Raw genomic sequence first — 19,473 nt, 5'->3', positions numbered from 1 at the left:
TTCTCAAACACCATAGATGTGTTGTTCATTTTGAGAGAACAGTGAGCATGTCATTAGCTAAAATGGATAAAAATACTTTATATATTGGAAAACGAGTAATGCTAGGAACACTAATTTTTTTAGTTAAACTTTATTATTAAATAATGTCATAGCTTATTCTAGTTAGGATTTTTGTATTGTTTCTTTGAATATAGTTGCTGATATTTTTTTTATTTTAGTTCTTGACAACATTAAAGATTATCAATTTATAATTACTAAAACTAGGTTTTTTTTTACAACATTAATGATTAGTTATATTTTATTGTTGTGCTTTTAAGATATAAAATGACTAATAAAGACCATGACTGTTGTTGCATATGAAAATTCTAATAATAAGATTTATGAACTTTATCAGATCCATCCTATTATTGACATCCAATACCTTTAGTCCATGTTACTATCCTTATCTCTAAATATGTTAAGCCCATTAAAGTCATAATTTAATTTAACACAGGAGTTCATAGAATTATTATTAACCCTAAAGTTCTTCCACCTTACTATACATATTTTATTTATATTATATGTTTAATAACTTTTAAATTTACATGATGTGTGTGCATATCTTACAAGAAGAGTTATTTTAATTTGAGAAATTTAAAAAATTATATAGGGTGATAATATATATATCATTTAAGAAAATCAATGATTTTGAAAAAATAATTTTAAAATAGAGTTGCCTAAAACACCAGTATATCTGGCACAAGTAATTTAAAAAATAATAATTAAGAAAGTTGTTATTTTAACCTTTGAAAAATAGATCTTACAATAAGCAATTGTGCTTTTAACGGGATAAGTAGCCTATTTTCCCATTGTACTCTTGCTTTTCACACACACACACACACACACACACACACACATATATATATATGGATTTTATCCTTTAATTTATGGTTTCATTAAAGACTGCCCACCCATCCAAGTTTATTAGTTTGAGGGACTAAGGTTGACCAATCATTTGCTAAACAACCAGAAGATGACACGTGGAATTTTAGAAAAGGGCTCAGAAAGAGGTAAAAAAAATATAGAAAAAAGGGAAGAGAGAGAAATGTGTTGACTTAAAGTATCAGAGCATAACGTGTAAAAAAAAAAACAATTCATTTTCTTCCGTTATTTTAAGGTATTTTTTTTGTCTTTTTCTGATCCATTTTCTAAAATTTCACGTGTCATTTTTTATTAGTTCAGTGAATGAATGGTTAATTCATGATAGTTAAATGGTTTTCACCGTATGGTGGTAGTTATTTTTTATTTAAAAATATATTAAAAAAATATTTTTTAATATTAGCATATTAAAATAATTTAAAAATAATAAATAATTAATTTTAAATAAAAAAATTTAAAATTAAAAAAACACAGTTTAAAATATAGTTCCAACAATCCCTTAAACTAATATTGGGATAAAAGAAAATAATACTTAATAGATTTAATGCATGTTTGAGATTGTAGTAGCGATGACGATTTAAAGTGTTTTTTATTTAAAAATACATCGAAATGAAATTTTTTTATTTTTTAAAAATTATTTTTAACATCAGCACATCAAAATAATCTGAAAACAAAAAAAAATTATTTGAAATAAAAAAATCAAAATTTTCTTTTACAAAAAATCAAATTTAGATTCAACAAAAAATATTTTCATTATTTAATATACCCTGATAATTAATTTGATCATTAAATCAATTTTCCCTTGTATGTTCATATTTCTTTTACACATCATTTTGCTATATTTGAAAAGCCTAAAAAAACTAATTTTTATATTTTAAAACTTTTAAGAAAATAAAAAAGTCCACAAAACATAAAAAATTCAAAAACCTGGAAAAAACAGACTAAATATTAAATCCCATTTAATATCCAAAAGATTTAACCTTGTACTTAAAACAATTAAATCCCATTTGGAAAAAAAAAAAAAAGAAGGGAAAAAAGCATCAAACTGCGGCCAATCTGATGGCAAGCGATACCTAGGAAGCTGTGTATGTGTCTCTGGGACAGTACAAGAATCTGATTCATTATTGCAAGGGTATAAAATTATAATCATTACATTAACTGTTTCGAAATCCAACCTTGTAAGATACAGCGTGGCATTTCATTACATCGTGTTTTTAAATATATATATTGTTTTAATTTTAAATTATATTTTTCTATATTTTTAAATCATTTTAAAGTGAAGGATTACATAAATTTAAATACCTGATGCCCATACTAATTATACAATTAATCGATACAATAATAATTATTTATAAAGTATTTAATTAATTAAGGGGAAAAAAAAATAAGCATAGGAACGTTGTTATGCCCATCCCTTTCGAAGCTCCTACCTTTTGCTTTCTCTTGTCTCATTTCTCCACAAGGTGAATATTTTATTACTACACCCTCACCAATTAGTCTCCAATTATCAAAGCCTCAACCTCTTAAGCTTAGGGTTTCGTTTCTTCTCTTCATTTTTATCTCTCCCTGTGCAAATTGCAATCAAGTTCGTTTCTTTTTGGCATTTTGAGGTACTTTGTTTCTTGACCCATTTTTTATTTTATATGTAAATGGCCTTATTTTGTTTTGTTTTTGGGAAATTTTCTTCATTTTGGTTGGAAATATGAAAAGGGTTGGCGGGTTTTTTTTTTATCTGGGTGTTCTGGTGTAGTTTTGGCACAGTTTTGTTAATTGGGTGTTTTAATTGATGTTGATTTCGCGTGTTTCTTCTCTTTGTTTCTTAATGGAAATTTGAGTTTAAAAAGATTTGCCTTTTTGGGTCAATTTTAGTTTTGGTTATAATTAAATGTTTGGAAGATTTGATTTATTTGGGGGCTGTTGTGGTGTCATCTTCTCTGTTATTATTACTTTTTCTGCAAATAGAAGGTAATAATTCAGGCACTGTTTGTATTGTTGTGCTAATGATGTAAATTAGTGTTATTTTGCATATAGAACTGAAAACATAATTTTGTATTCGAACATATTTTTACTTGTTTGTTTATTGCCCTCTTTCATGTTGAAAGGACCTTTTAGTTATCACTGGAATGATGGTCTAGGTGTCCAGTATTTACTATGATTTTGCATAGTGGCCCTTACAATTGATTATACAGCAGCATTTGTTGTCATTTATCCTTTAGAAGAGTATGTCAATGCACCTCAAAAAAATTGAAAATGTGTCCGTGTCATGACAATAAGGCCACTTTCAAGTTGAGTTTACATTTGTTACTTCCAAAATTAAAGAAAACTGAAGTCTTTCTTTGTTCATGTCATTGACTGGTGTTCTATCAGAGGTCAGTCTCTGACTGAAGTATAAGCATTTTGTGTGTCCTTTAGACTTGTATTCAAATGTTGATTAATTTTAGATCCTTAATATGAATATTGTTTCTTTATCGTTGTGGAATATGTGATGATTGTTTTGTTCTTGAACGTATCATCTTAGTTCAGTTGTTAAACTGGTGCAATTGGATAAATGCAGTGGAGAAGGGCAGACTTCAGGTGGAACTTGGCATCAGAAATTATCATATTTGTTCAGCAACTTGTCTAAGCATGCTGAAGTTTTGAATAAATTGATTCAGAATGGAAATCTGATATGCCTTCTATGACGATTCCAAAGTACTGGGTGGCAGCTACCTTCAATGATTTCTGTCATCATCATACATAGTGATCCTTGGTTGCAATATTCAGAACTAGTGTTGCCATTATACCCAACTTAGTAACTTTGCCCATGTGGACCTTCATTTGACCATAACTGTATTTAACTTAATTACAAAACAACTTTGTTGTGCTAATAGAAATAGCTAACACGGGTGCACTTTGTTGTGTGGCCGCTGGGCCACATGGAGCGAAATCACCTGCCACTGGTAGGGACTCTTCCAATAATCATGGTGAACCACATTGGCGAATAAACTCAAGTTTCTCACCTCCTCCATTGAGGATGTGGGATTGTAGGTTACGGTCAGATGGTTTATCACATGGGTCTCGTGCAGTTCATGATTCATCATTTTCCTCAAATAGTAGGGGAAGCAGAAGCTGGGTGGGAAGTGAACAGTATGCCAATCATCATCATTCTGTATCTGATGGTGCACTCTCTTATTCAGATAGCACACCTGACAATGTTCAGGAGCCCCGATGGACATCACCAGTGCAAAAATTTAATCTTAGTGACCTTGCGGTCTCTACTGCTGGAGGTAATCTTAATAAATTTTTTCTTCAATATTAGATTCATGGTATCCTGATCTTGTCTGCTAGTATACCCATCATGACAGGGGCAAGTCCTGTTTAGAGGTTTTTTTTTTTTTGATGGAGCAGTGCAAAAATGAGGTTTTTGTCTTGTTCCTTTTCATATATTTTTGTGTGTTCAAGCTGTTTATCACCTTCATTTTTTTTTATCATTTAAGGGATTGTTAAAACCATTATTGAAAGGTTTTCTAACACTAGTCAGCTAAACATAGAAAATTGTAATTTTAATTATCATACTTGGTGAATCAAGTCTTAAATTAACTGAATACCCTAATTATATAAAAATCTGTGTTGATTAGGTCGTTTCTCATCTACGATGCCATTTAGTTCCCAAATACTGAAAATCCACTGGATGTTCTGTTAGTTTTCGGGAAATTTTATTAGAGGCTGGGTGTCCTGCCCAATTCTGTTCGCAGATTACCTTCTTTTTTCTGCAGGGATTCATTCTCTTGTTTGTCTTAAGATTCACATTCTAAATCTAATGCTCATATTCCACACCATTTTTTTATTATGCAGCTCATGTTAATGGTAAATCATAAAGCTGAGGACAGAAAATTAGTAGAAAAAAGAAAGTGGTGTAGAAGTTTCTTAAACTATTACCTACTCTGCGGGCCTTGCTTTTCTCTTCTTCTTTTTTGACAAAAACTTTATATAAACTACAGAGTTTCTGAATTTAATCACATTTATCAAATCAGGTTTAACTTTTTATCTTATGTTATCCATCTTTAAATTCCTAATGGTATCCAGGGTTTGAAAAATGCCAATTTGATACTCTCGTTTTGGAGAGGCAATGCTGGGAAAGGGCATCCTCAGCTTCTCAGCAGGGATTAACTGTATTGCATATGATTTCTTCATGGTCAACTGGTCGTGTTTAAGGTGATTTAGTAGCATGGTGGTCTGTAAATTTATACTTGTAATAACTGAGGGGAGCGGTGATGTCTACAAATGTAAACAAGATTATCCAGAATGAGATATTGGGTTGGAAAAGACATTGAGTAATATGTTAGCATCTTGGGCATGTTGCTGAAAGTACCATGAGATTCTACATCAAATGGACCTTAGACTAGAAACCAGCAAGATATTGGAATTAGCATAATTAGAAATTGACAACATATATAAATTGACCAGTTTTCGCAGTTCTCATTCTCTTTGCAGCTTCTTTTCAAGCTAGCCATTGGTTAATAATTATTGAAATATGCTATCAAGCTTGATATAACCTCTCTTGTACTCTTTATTGGTACCCATTTTCTTCTTATTATTAGTATTTTTACATGTTATTTCCTAACCATAATTTACAGTCAAGTAAGTTATTCACTTTTACTTAACCAAAGAAAGTAAGGCAAAAAGAGGAACTCATAATTTGTAGGCAAGTTATTTAGCCCATGTACCGGCGGTTGCATGGAGTTTGGATAGGTTTTAGGTTCCTCCATCATATCATTTTCATAATCGATACTTTGCTCTGTGGTTCAAGTAATTTCTTTTATATAGAATGGAAGTTAGGCCTTCCTATCCCCCTTCTCTACGCTTAATATGGCATCCAAAGTTGGTCGGTAGCTATATCTAATGCCTCGTATATATAAAATAACCTTTGTGAAAGCCAAAATGATTGACCGGAAACTAAGAATATTATTTATTATTTGAAAACAAAAACCTATTGAGGCAAAATCCATGATTATATTGCAGTTAAAATTAGATGGTTGAAAATAAATAAGTGAAATCTGTGCATTAATTTATATTGATGGTGGATTTCAATCACAAGAGAATTTTTCATCCAAGGCTTCTTTTGCGTATATGATCAGGAATCCTTATCTTTTTGGTGGATTTAGATCACACAAGATAATGTTTCATTTAAGTCTTCTCTTGTATGTAGGATCAGGAGACCATCTTTTTGTGCATGTCTGCAAACTCATGTTTAGGAAAATGTGTAGCTTTTTGGTAGTTGATTTGAATAAAATCCAGCAGTGTTATGTTGCTTGAGTTTCTGGTTTTGTGCCAGATATCTGGACGGTTTTATGATTTACTGTTTTACAGGTTTGTATTTTAACGTATTTTCAATTTCCAGGATCAAGATCCCAGCCCACTTGGTTTCCATGCTCCACTGAGGTGACTTATTTCTACACTCCTTTGGTTTTTTAGAACTGGCTGAAAAGTTTCTATTGCATGACATTTTCCTTCTCTGGTGTTTCGTGTTTCAGAGAAGATTTGCCATCAGAACAAGTGTGACATCCCCTGGTTTTGGTTCTCCGTCCTCACTTTCTGAGTCCAGCCATTGGGAATCAACTAGCAAGCGACCATTTGCTTTCTCCAGTCGCAACTTTTCAAATCAACGCTCTTACATGTCCAAAGCTGTTTATCCATTAGTATTTCGCAACCCTGTGTCAGATTGTGAAACCTTTGGTGATGCAGATAACAGTAGTCTTGGTAGGTTAACACCAGGTGAGGATCGGATATCGCCATCTCATTGGCCTGATAACAGTTCAAGTGTTGATTACAAGTTCCATAAAACCCTCACTGAACTTCAAAAGTTGGAGACGTCACCAGACCCCAGTGCAAGCTCTAGAAGAGATGGTTTTAGATGGAGCAGTGCCAGCAGTTATGATATGGGGATTGATGGAGAAAGGTTTGACATTGCAGAGCACATGGATATGGAGAGTCTGAGGTCCCCTAGTCGTCCTGTAGTGGAACAAAAATGTGGAGTTTGTGGAAAACTTTTGTGGCAAAAGTCTCCGTGGAGCTCACATCGAATCATGAGAGGTAGTGACATGCCAATTGCTGGGGTATTACCCTGCAGCCATGTGTTCCATGCTGAATGTTTGGAACAAGTCACCCCAAAGACCCAGATTCATGACCCTCCTTGCCCTCTGTGCTTGAAAACCGTAGGATCAATTGAAGAGTCCCCACTAGTTTCAGAGCCCTTGCAGATGGCTCTAAGATCTGTACGGAGAAGCAGAGGGGTGGTGATATCTGAGGCCCAGGGTAGTCACAGTAATACGGAAGCCTCTTATCATATCAAGGACAGATTGAGGAGAAACTGGCCCTGTACAGTGTCACCACGGAATGACAATGGGTCTTCAATAACCTGTCGTCTTAGAAGGCATTTTACATTTAAGGCTGGAAAAGAACTTTTCAACGCTAAGGTGTTCCAGAAGACTGGTTCCTCTTCTAGCCAGAAACCAGCTTGACACCGAATGTTTGTCGAATAGCCTCGTGTATGTAATTACTCGCAAGTAGATTTCAAGATTTAGATGTTTGATGAATCTTTCATGATACCTTTTTAAATCTGCTTGGGTTCATTTTTCAAGACAGTGGTAAGAACCCTTGCGTGTTGTTAATTTATATATATATATAAGCTGTGGCAGATCTCTCTGACTCATGACTATCCATGTGAGTTCTCTCATTCATTATTTTCAACTCTTCAAGCTATTGATTAGCAAATATTGCATCCAGTTTTAAAGACTAGAGCATTTTAATTAGCTTAGGCCCCCTAGTGTTGGAAGTCTAAGTGACATGGATTTCAGTGGTCAATCCAAATGAGCTGAGGACAGAGTCCGGTTGCATGGTTATGTTGATCCAGAACAGTAATGAAGCGCGGGCATCAGACATGGTAGCTTGTTTGTTGCTGCTGTCAGGAGTGTGCAGGCAAGGGGTGAGAAATATCTAAATTGCTCAATATTTGTGAAGGTTACTAATCGATTTAAGACAGATTTCCACCAAGCTGGTGGTGGCTTGAATATATGGTGGTGGTGCACATCCATTTCTTTTTATTTATCCTCTCTTTTGTGTGAAGTCCAAATCTATTTCAATGTATGCCGCTATCTGGAGGTTTGCATGATATACCCACATGCCTGCCTCCTCTAAAGTGTAGTAGCTTGCTGGCTTCAACTCTGAGTGGCTAATGCCACAAAAGTCTACAAGAAAACCCCAGTGGGCTCTCCATGATTCGGAAGAGTGGGTACTTTCTAGCTTCATGTGGCTTAGAGCTGTTCTTGGAAAACCATATTTGTAAACCACGATGAGAAGACCCTGTATTTTGGATAAAATGTGGGGCAAATTATATGCCCCAGCTATCAAGGTGTCTCAAAATTAGGTCCCTAGGCTTACCTTTACTTCTTATTCTACAGCTTGAGCCAGTGGCCATGTGATCCCATGTGCAATTAGGTATTGTTCTTCTGATCTGTTATCTTCCTCTGGACTTATTTATTTATTTATCCATTTCCTGTTGCCAATAGACACTTCCTTGGACTGTCTGTTGCATTTTTTCCATTAGAATAGTCACTAATGACAAGAATACTTGGGATTTGCTACCCTCAATTCTACTCCTAACAACCATATTCCCTAGCATAAAAAAACTAAACATCTGGGTTCAGATAATGAAATAATTCAACTTTGATTAGGTACAGAAGCCTATCCACGTACCCAAAGAACTGCAGTGCTCTTGCATATCAATTAAGCTGTCGATCAATAGAAACGCGGGAACATGAATTAGGTAAAAGAAGCAGATAAAAAAATATTTCCCCTAACTTCCATTCTAACTGATGCTTTTGGACAGTTCCCTTTGAAAATCTAATGATGATATATCCATGTGCTGTAGTTTGTTTGTTGCTCTGATGTTTTGGTATTTTTCTTATGTAGCTTGTTGTGTTTCTAGCGTTTGGTTTGGTCCTTTTCAAAAACACTCTATCCATAAGGGAATGAAAAGAAAGAAGACAAGGGGGAATGACTAAGTTGTCTGTTGAGCATTTTTCATCGAAGAAAGTTGGATGTCAAACATATCTACCAGCTACTCATTATTCTATTCATGGGGATTTTGAGGGCATCAATAGATTCGAAGAGATTACATATTTTGGTGGATTCTTTACATGAAGCTTGAATATTAATCAGTTAATGTTTTTGGTAACTGGGTGAAGAAATCTGCATCCAGCAAGATCCGCAGAGCTTGAAATTAAGAGCAAATCAGAAGTGAAGAATACTTTGGTAGAGAAAATCTTCTGTTATGATTTGATGCATCTCCATACCAATATCCAAGATTTTTGAAAATGATTAGCACAGCTTAATAATTTCGTTGCTAACTATAGGTTAAGCTGTAAAGATCAGAAGCACTTTATTCTTTAAATAGAATTGCAGCAAGAAAGCATTAAGGTTCATCAGCTGGACACAGCTAAGAAAAGCATGAAAGCATGATGGGATATATTCATAAATAGTGCAGAAACAGTATAATTCATCTTTTCAACCATGGACGGTCTCCCACGTGCACAGAAATTTGATTAGACATTTGTCAAACCTCTTTTTATCAACGCAGACAGGCAGCAGCCTATATTTTGTTCTTTGCCTTTGGGTGCTAGCGTTGGAAAACATGTATTCAAAGAGAAATTTCTTTTCTTAGCAGTGGTAAAATTGTTTCCTTACCGGATGACGTTCATGGTAAGGTTTTGCCTGCAACAAGCAGAGCACCAAATAATCATTGACAGATTATTATTTCCAACAGGAGATCTTTGTTCTCAGCTCACTCTTGAACAGCAGAAATGTTCTCTCGGTATGTTGACAGCATGTGAAAGGTCAGAAGCTCAACTTTCTGCCCTCCAAAAACGTCAAGGAGTGGTAGACCAGAAAACAAAAGGATATATATACACTAAAGAATAGCAGACCAGGAACTCAGAAAGTAACATTTATGCATCTACTCTTATCCACTCGAAATTAGAGATTCAAAGAACTTGGTCGGTGCTATCTTTTTATCTTTCTAGTTAACTTTAACAGACATCCAATCATTTATTAAAACAATTTCCTTAAGAAATCTGAAACTTTTCTACTTCAGTAAGGATTCCCTATAGACGTCAAGGGGAGAATAAGATAGTTAACCATGCAAAAACAGGTTTGTATTAGGGTATTGAAAAGATTAGGTTAAATTTGGATGTATAGCAAGGACAGAAGGCAGGCCAAAAAGAGCATGTATACAGGCTGTTATGCTGCAAGGTATGATGGAATTTAACTTTCAACAATACATTTAACATGTTAAATGATGTCAAGCAGTAGAGATAAGTCTCTATAATGGTGCAGAAACAATCATTTATCCTTCGGTAGTTTTTGTGATTGTTATAACAGTTATTTTTTAAAGTATTTTTTATTTGAAAATATATTAAAAAAATAAAAATTATTAAAAAAAATTATTTTTAACAATAACAAATTAAAACAATCTAAAATTATAAAAAAATTAATTTGAAATAAAAAAATTAAAATATTTTTAAAAATACTTTTTAAATGTGAAACAAACCCTTAAATTCTAAGATATGAGTTTTGAAAAAACATAATAAAAATAATAAGAAATTTTACACTTTTATTGTATAACTAACCTTTAGACATGTAAATGTAAATGATGTGAAGTTTAAGAAAATAAGGTGTTGAAGTTTTTTTTTTTACCAACATAAAAGTATTCTTGGATTAGTTTGCGTGCACTAGGATTGAAACTTGAATGTAGTAATGGTTATTTTTTAAAATATTTTTTGTTTGAAAATATATCAAAATAATTTATTTTTTTATTAAAAAAATTATTATTGATATCAGCACATCAAAATAATCAAAAATACATAAGAAAAAAATAATTTTTAAGCAAAATTTTTTAATTTTTTTTTATAAAACGCTTTTTAGAACGCAATTCCAAACCAAGCTTGAATTAGATGAATTTAATGTTTTTTTTAATGAATATTAACTCCAAGGTTCGAAACTAGGAAGTAAAGCAAAGAAAACAAACCTTTTTAACAACTAGGTCAACTCCTTAAAGTTTATACATTTTAATACCAATATAGTTTTTAAAATTTGAAATCAAAATAAATTTACCAATAGCTTTAAGAAACTCAAATGTTTTGAAATATATTTCATATAACAGTCATTTATAATATTTTTTAGGAAAGATATTCCTAAGCTACTATATACCAAATGAGGATATATTCTTTTTCAAATGATTTTATAGACACCCTCCTGTATTATTGATACGGTGCATTCAAAATAATTTAATATATTTTTCTAAGTTTGAACCTAGAAAGTCAGAGGAAGGGAAAGAGCAAACCTTCTTTGCCATTCGGAGATTGAAATTAATTATACTTACCTTCTTCTTTTTTTATTCTACATGTCAAGATTATAAAATTGGTAGTATGGCACTACCTTTTGGCAAACCTCTCCTCCTTTGGATAGCATATAGTTTTCTCCACAACATCTATAAATACAGGCTCATTCCCCAGCTTCTTCCCTGCCTTTTCCTATTCATTGGCTTGTGTTTTCCAAGCTGATTTCTTTGAGTTCAAATTTATTAGGCCATTGTAAGCACAAAGTTATCATTGATTTCCTTTTCCCACATGAAAAAATAATCCTTATCTCAAACTGTGTTTCTTTTGCTTTCTACTTTGCAGGAAATGAATTTTCTTGGAATTTGTCTCGTAGTCTTCCTAACCATGTTGAAAACAATTCATGGCTATGGAGGTGGATGGTCTAATGCTCATGCTACCTTCTATGGAGGTGGTGATGCTTCTGGCACAATGGGTAAGAACCAAAATCCAATGAGATACCTGCTAGTCTATGGTAGTTCATAGCTCAATCAATTCATGTGTATGCTACAATATATAGGAGGAGCTTGTGGTTATGGAAACCTCTACAGCCAAGGTTATGGGACAAACACGGCAGCATTAAGCACAGCTTTATTCAAGAATGGACTAACCTGTGGAGCTTGCTTTGAACTCAAATGTGTAAATGATGCCAGGTGGTGTCTCTCAGGATCTATCATAGTCACAGCAACAAATTTTTGCCCTCCAAACAGTGCAGGAGGGTGGTGCAATCCTCCTTCCCAACACTTCGATCTTTCTCAGCCTGTTTTTCAACATCTAGCTCGTTACAAAGCAGGAATAGTCCCTGTTCTATACAGAAGGTGAGCTTACTCATCATCATATAAATATGACTCAACTTTGCTCTAAAATCTCCACAATATACTGAACCAAACAATCTTTATTTTGTTTACAGAGTTGCTTGTAGGAAAACTGGAGGAATCAGGTTCACTATAAATGGTCATTCATACTTCAACCTTGTCCTTATAACCAATGTTGGTGGTGCTGGTGATGTTGTGTCAGTCTCCATCAAAGGATCTAGAACTGGTTGGCAGCCAATGTCTCGCAATTGGGGCCAAAATTGGCAGAGCAATTCTTACCTGAATGGTCAAGCACTCTCTTTCAAGGTCACAACAAGTGACGGACGATCTATCATCTCCAGCAATGTGGCTCCTCCAAACTGGGCTTTTGGTCAAACCTTCCATGGAGGGCAGTTCTAAATTCCATATCCCATGCCCAAACTAACCTGAAACCACTTGAAAGTTTAGCCTTCAAGGGAAGAAGATATTGATTAGTATTGAAAATTTATCTTCTGATTAGTTTATATAGGACCTGCATACGTCAAATGTGTTAAAAGTGTTTGTGACATAGTTGACTATGGTGTTACAGCTACGGGCCCTTTTAGAAATGGCCATGGATGCATTTGTTGCCTTCCCTGCACAACGTACAAAGGGTTAGTGAATTTGCTTGTAAAAAGAGTCCAAGCAAAACCTAGATCAGTTTGAGACGTGAGAGCAGGAAGCAGAGAGATTGTATAATGTGTTTTTTCAGCTTGCTTGTGATATAAAATCGCTCATTATATGAGGGGGGTCCATCAGTCCTCAGAATAAAGCTTAACAGGATGGAGAAGTCCATCAGTCCTCGGAAAAAAGCTCGTGCAGATTTTGTATTAACAGCGAGCAACCACAATTCTTGCACTCGCCGGCTAAATTTTATTGCACTAGTGGTTCGCAAAAGTAAAACAAAAGCAATGTCCCTTAACCATTAATGTTGAAAAGGTTGGCAGAAGCGAAGGCTAAGCAGGTTCCTTTAGTTATGACATTGCAAGTAATAGAGGATGATTAACCACACATGCTTGAAAAAAATATTCAAGCACTGCCCATTTCATACCCAGATGAATTTCCGAGGATTATTATACTTATTTTCTAGTTTTTTGGTGTCGGACGATAGATATTACATAAGCAATTGACTTTCGGAGAATTTTCATGGCACAGGTCTTCTTTGGATCCAAAATACATGCTCCTTCACTGATCCATTAGCACAGGCCATCAATCCCAGTTTATAATAATCATTGGATCTGTCTAACAATGTGTAGCAATTGACAGTATCATCATCTTTCTTCATCTTTCTTTCAAAGCCAAGTATCATTAACACCAATAAAATGCTAAAAGCTACACTGTCAGGCAGTCAAGAAACACTAGCATCGCTTTCTACATAACAATTGGATACTGCTTACAAGGGACTTGTACACAACTCCAATCAAATAACCAAGACTGAAATTTGACAAACCTCACATCGTGAAATTAAAGTCAGTAGATATATAGGATGGATGAAATATAGGAGCTAATTGGAGGAAAAACAAATGCAATTCAAACATCAACCCTCCAATTCCTTCTAGTTTGAAACGCCTAAAAAACAGGACGTCTTTCTAAAAGACGAGATGGATAAATTCATTCCTTGAAGTATTGCATAAATGCAACCGACAGTAGTAAGCAATTCTTCAAAGCCATATATTCTCTCCCACCCTAACAGCCAAGGAGTGGAGCATATAGCAATGAAAATTTATTGATCATCAATAGAGCATGATTACATACCACAAGCCTGCAAAGTTATAGTGTTGATATAAGGACATGTTAGCTAGTCCAAGTCGATAGTTTTGATAACATGAGATCAACATATTGTTTGCTATATTGATAAATAAGTCGACATGATCAATATATAATTTATCATGTCAACATATCTATCATTGTGACAATCAATCTATTGACCCATTTATGCCATGACAACAAACCTGTGAAAGTTGATTACCAACATATTCCACATCAACATTATAAAGCCACAGGCCTACAGACGAAAACAGAAAAAATAAATCATGCATCATGCGTTTCAAATCCGGATTAATTCCAAAGGAAAACCATTATCTTCTAGTTATTTAATGTTAGACAATAACATATAAGCAACTGACTTTCAAAGGATTTTCCAGAAGCTAGACCTCTCCTGATCCAAAATATATGCTACATTCCTAATCCATCAAATTTACCACGCCACCGATCATAACAAGTAAAAAACTTGGATTGTATAACAATGAGTGGAAATTTTAGCACTTGACAAAAAATATTATGCATCATCTTTCATCTCTCTGTCAAGGCAAAGTACCATTAACACTAACAAAAAGCTTATAGTCATTGTTCAACAATGTAAAGGATCACATACATGAGACTTAAGCATAACTCAATAGTAGATAACCAAAATTGAAACTTGAGAACCTAACATTGTGAATGGGAGGTTAGAAGTTATACAGGATGAATGACTTGGAAGAGAGATGGATAAGCAGGAAAATGAAAAGAGTTTGATTTCATTCCCTCATCTATATTCCACTTCCTTCTACTTTGAAACAAATTTATTTATGATAAAAGAGTTTGATGATTTCATTCCCCAAGTATTGCATGCAATTAACAGATGTAAGCAATCATTCACATTCCATAAAGCCATATATCCCCCACCACCATAACAAACATGGTGTGTAGGATAGTGAAGAAAAGTTGGTCATAAAAATCTAACTCATCTAGACAATAGATGTATTATCAAAATCTTATAATTCAATATAGTACATGCAAGACCTAAATGCATCAATTGTAACAAATGCAAACAATTCTCTTATTACCGCCTACCTATGTTCAAATATACCCCCTCCATAAACCAACCAATAAAGAAAAGATAGAAAAAGCCATAATCACCATCTGAAATGATTGAATTTTTTATTTGTGTTGTCTTTTTATAATTTAGTCTATGAGCAAGTTAGTGAACCAAACCTACATAGCAATTTGTTATTATAGTTGATATATCAAAACAATAAATGTATAATGCACGTGCACATATATCCCATTGGCAAGTATAGGAACTAAAAACGCATAAATAATCTAAGAGTCCATATCACAACTAATTCTACCAACTCTCATCCTTATTGTTCACTTTCTAATATATCGCGCTAAGAACTCGGCCTAGCAAAGTCAGCCGATCAATCAATTCAACCATAGCAATCTTTTAACAAATACAATCAATATTCTCGGATTCAACATGAACAAATACATCATTATTTAAAAAAAAATAAGTAGCTATTAAAAAGAGTTTATTATATTGGAGTCACTGCTCATCTGAGACCAGAATACATCTGAAAGGAATATACACTTATTAAGAATTCTAATTCAAACACATGAAACTTGCCGTAAAAAAGTCTGAAAGTTTACATTATTTGATCACACTTAAACCTACAATGTCCTTTAACAAACGAAAAACAAGTCACAAACATTCGGGCATAGAAAGTCGCTAAAACTACCTGCAGATGATGGTATGCAACAAGCAGCAGAAACCTACAGCCTGTTGGACAAAAGCAAACATTATAAATTACGAGAATCCAAAATTAGATTGAACTCCAATTCATGCTTTGCTTGTACAGAAGAATTTACATAGAATTTTAAATACATTCATAATATAGCTAGAGAGGGGATAGAAAACAAGCCCTCTTGTTTTAAAATAAAATTTTCTATATTTTACTTGTAAGAAAAAAAAATCAAGCATAGATAACTAAGAAAAAGCATAATGAAAAAAAAATTGATGGTTGTGAGTTAGCCCGCGAAGCCATCACTGCCCAATCGAAGAACAAAGATCGGGCTCTGACCGCAGGCAGTCTTCATCGCAGGAATCGGACACCTCAAAATCGACCGAAAACCGAATCTCTCACACTCTTTCCTCAGTGGCGGAGCCGCCAGCAGCCATGGCAACATAGAGGGTGGCTCTATTAAGAGATAGAGAGAGGGTTTTGGCTTAACTGAGAGTCCAGATCTTCTGCTCAGATAAGATCACGTAGTGAAGTTTTAGTGTTAGGGTTTTAGTTTGGTTTTATAGTGGTTAGGTAGATAACCTAGCTTGTTCTCCTTTTTCGTGATTTCTTAAATGCCTCTGAGGTTGGTGAGTATTTACTTAAGTGTAATGTATGTTTCCGTCTTAATGGTAAGGGTATTTATGGAAGTAGAATTGTTTGCAGAGTAACCAATCAGAACCTTGCTTGACATGCTATTCGTTCAGCCAGTACCATATGTATTGGAACGACGCGTCTCCTTTTCATCCGATCAGCATTAGGAGTGTTAAAAAAAACTGAGTTATTGTAATATTTGTATTATCTTCTGTTAAATTTAATTAATGTGAATATTATAAATAATAATGGGTTAAAATAATTAAATAAATAGATATGAGTTGAGATTTTTAAAAATCACTCAACCCGATTTATTCCGTATAACTCTTTTAGTTAGTGAATAACCCTTCCTGTATAAATATATTTTTTATCCTTCTCTTTTTTTATTTTATTTTTATATATATCATTTTTTATCTCAATTATCATTTATTTCTGTATAAATTTTAGTTTAATCTAAAATATCTATTTTTTTTGGATTTAAAAAAATTAAATACATCGAACCTATAATTTATAAAATATTAAAAATTAAGTTGAATGTAATTATGTATAATATCCTAGCCATGAAGACCCCTAATCAGCATAAACCCTTTCACACCTTTTCTTTGTGGTTGCATCCATTGTTTTTGTCTCGTTGATTTTTTTATTTTTCTCATTATATCAATTCTACTGGGATGCAAATATTGACACGTATACCTAAAATAAATCCCCGCTAGCTTTAATTATAGAAAATAATTGATGATTATAAATTTAAAATCTGTTTGAAATATTTTTGAATTGTGATTTTTTTATTTTAAATTATAATTCGAATTTTTTTTTATAATTAACTTACAAAAAAAATACTTTAAATTACTTTAAATAGAAATATGTTTCTTTTATTAACGTAGAGTATGAATGTAATAACATATACTAAAGACTTGGCTTATTTCACTCTAACAATGAATAGTGAAAAATCAAGTTTTTTTTTCATTTTAGTATTCATATTTATGAAAATTTTATTATTATTTAAACTTGATTTTTTTAATTTTATCCTCCAATATTAGATTTACTGGATATTGAACTCTATCATTTATTTCAATTTTTTTTATATAGAGTTTTTCGATCTAATAATGTAAATCATGAGTTTTACGAGTTAACCATGTTAACTAGTATTATTTTTTTATTACTTTTTAATTAATTTTTTGTCAACTTTATCCTTCAATATTGAGTTGATTGGATTGAGCTTCATAATTATTTTTTGATTTGCTTTCTATAAAATTATCGTGGTCTCATGACCAGACTAACCAAGTTGACTCAAGTATTTTTTTTATCCTTGTTTTAATTATTTTTTTTCAATCTCATCTTTCAACATTGGGTTAATTGAAAATTGAACTTCATATTTTGTTTTGATTTACTTTCTATTGGGCTATCCATGTCTCATGATCCATGTTTGACAGGTTAACCCGAATTGACTTAGCTCTTTTTTTAGTTGAATTTTATTTATATTTCATCCTTCAACATTGGGTTGATTGGAAATTAGATTTAATAATTTTTTTATTTTTTTTGTTAGGTTATTAGGGTCTTATAACCTAAATAACAAATTTAACAGGTTAACCCGAGTTGATTTGAATCAATTTAATATGTTGTCATTTCAATATTTTTAAAAAGTTGTATCTTAGTTTTTTTAAAATTAGACTATATTTTTCTTAGATGTCCTTATTGTTTTTAAATTTATCAAATCAATCAGGTCATATCATATCAATACTTATATAATTAATTTTCCCCCCTAAAAAAACACATTAACAATAGCAACGTAGCGGAGACAATGATCTAGCATAAGCTATAATCTAAATATTAAAGTTACAAAGTTCAATTTTTGATTAAGACCTTGTTTGTTTGCTGGAAAGTAGTTTTCTTTTGGAAAGTGAATTTCGGGAAAGTGAATTATTTTTTGATATTTGGTAGTGTAATGGAAAATAAGTTGGAAAATATTTTCCAGTGTTTGGTTATGTCATGGAAAATGAACTGGAAAATAACTTATTAATGTTTTATTTTTTTCAAGTTTATTAAAATAATGATAAACAAATCTTACAAATTAAAAAATTGAATGAGAATGAAATTGAAAAAAAAATATAATTTCATAAATTATTTCAAATAAAATAAATAATAATCAAAATAATAGAGATCAAATCTAACAAATAAAAAAATTGAAAGATGAAGAAATTAAAATAATAATAATTACCATTTCATAAATTATTTCAAATAAAATAATTAACAATCAAAAGAATGAGAATCAAATTTGATAGATAAAAAATTTCAATAAAAAAATAATAAGAAAAAAGCAAATAATAATTATAAAAATGAGAACCGAATTTAATATAAAAATTAAATTGTAAGGGATGAAATTAAAAAAAAATATTCAAAACAAAATATATATAGCAATCAAAAGTTTAAGGACCAAATTTAATACAATCAGCAAATAATATGACATTTCTAAATTTTTCACAACTTCCGGAAAATATTTTCCGTTCAAAATAAAAAAAAAAACACTTTTCTGAAAATGAAACCAAATTTTTCTATGACTAGAAAGTGTTTTTTATTGATTACATTTTCTAATAATAAACAAATACATGAAAGTTTGGAAAGTGATTTTCAAGAAATCACTTTCCATCAAACAAACACATTCTAAGTAAAAGAGTTTTGCTCGATTTTATAACAAAATTAAAAAATTATTTATAACAAAAAAAAGTTGTAATTTTTTTAGTAAAAAACTAACATAGATCTATTTATAAAAATCATATCAAACACAATCTTAATTTATGATTTTTGAATTATAATTTTTTTTATTTTGAGTTATAATTTAAAAATTATGTTTCATAAAAAACTTATTAAAAAAATTTATTCATTCTGAAATATTCATCCATGATAAGTTTTTAAACTACTTGATGGCCGATGTTGCATGGACCACTTTTAGGTACGCCCTCACCAATGATTGATAAGACTGATATAGGATGGATAATTGAGTATAAATTAAATGATTCATGTAACAAACATTTTACTAGGCTTGCATTATTGCAGCCGGTGATAAAAAGTTGGTAAAAAAGTAGAGGGCATCTATAGCATAGGGTATTATTCTAGGAGACAAAATATCGAACTACAGCAATGTAAATTCAATAATATTAATAAAATTAAAATTTATTA

The 19,473-nt window shown here is 32.2% G+C and overlaps 2 protein-coding genes and 1 long non-coding RNA gene across 4 annotated transcripts; 2 read left to right on the top strand and 1 right to left on the bottom strand.

The window, feature by feature from the left end:
- Positions 1 to 2,342: 2,342 nt before the first annotated feature.
- On the top strand, positions 2,343 to 7,615 carry LOC133669787 (uncharacterized). 2 transcript variants are annotated; one of them, XM_062090068.1, is made up of 4 exons: positions 2,343 to 2,528; positions 3,473 to 4,184; positions 6,299 to 6,339; positions 6,432 to 7,615. In XM_062090068.1, exons 2-4 carry the CDS (start codon positions 3,932 to 3,934, stop codon positions 7,416 to 7,418), a joined length of 1,281 nt encoding a protein of 426 aa, XP_061946052.1. In that variant the 5' UTR covers positions 2,343 to 2,528; positions 3,473 to 3,931; the 3' UTR covers positions 7,419 to 7,615. The 2 variants fall into 2 exon arrangements, with proteins under 2 accessions (XP_061946052.1, XP_061946053.1); XM_062090069.1 differs by having other exon boundaries at positions 3,442 to 4,184.
- A 3,781-nt stretch (positions 7,616 to 11,396) lies between these two features.
- On the top strand, positions 11,397 to 12,908 carry LOC133670040 (expansin-A10-like). The gene is made up of 4 exons (XM_062090444.1): positions 11,397 to 11,546; positions 11,637 to 11,766; positions 11,851 to 12,148; positions 12,241 to 12,908. The coding sequence occupies exons 2-4, from the start codon at positions 11,640 to 11,642 to the stop codon at positions 12,542 to 12,544; spliced, it is 729 nt and encodes a 242-aa protein (XP_061946428.1). The 5' UTR covers positions 11,397 to 11,546; positions 11,637 to 11,639; the 3' UTR covers positions 12,545 to 12,908.
- A 257-nt stretch (positions 12,909 to 13,165) lies between these two features.
- On the bottom strand, positions 13,166 to 16,319 carry LOC133670041 (uncharacterized). The gene is made up of 2 exons (XR_009834000.1): positions 14,116 to 16,319; positions 13,166 to 13,925 (listed from the first exon to the last, which is right to left on the bottom strand). It is a non-coding gene; the product is annotated as an uncharacterized LOC133670041 (long non-coding RNA).
- Positions 16,320 to 19,473: the final 3,154 nt, after the last annotated feature.

This window comes from Populus nigra, chromosome 12 (assembly GCF_951802175.1).
Source record: "Populus nigra chromosome 12, ddPopNigr1.1, whole genome shotgun sequence".
NCBI classification, from domain to species: domain Eukaryota; kingdom Viridiplantae; phylum Streptophyta; class Magnoliopsida; order Malpighiales; family Salicaceae; genus Populus; species Populus nigra.
Note: the sequence above shows the minus strand (reverse complement) of the source record. Positions and strands in the feature narration are given on the sequence as shown.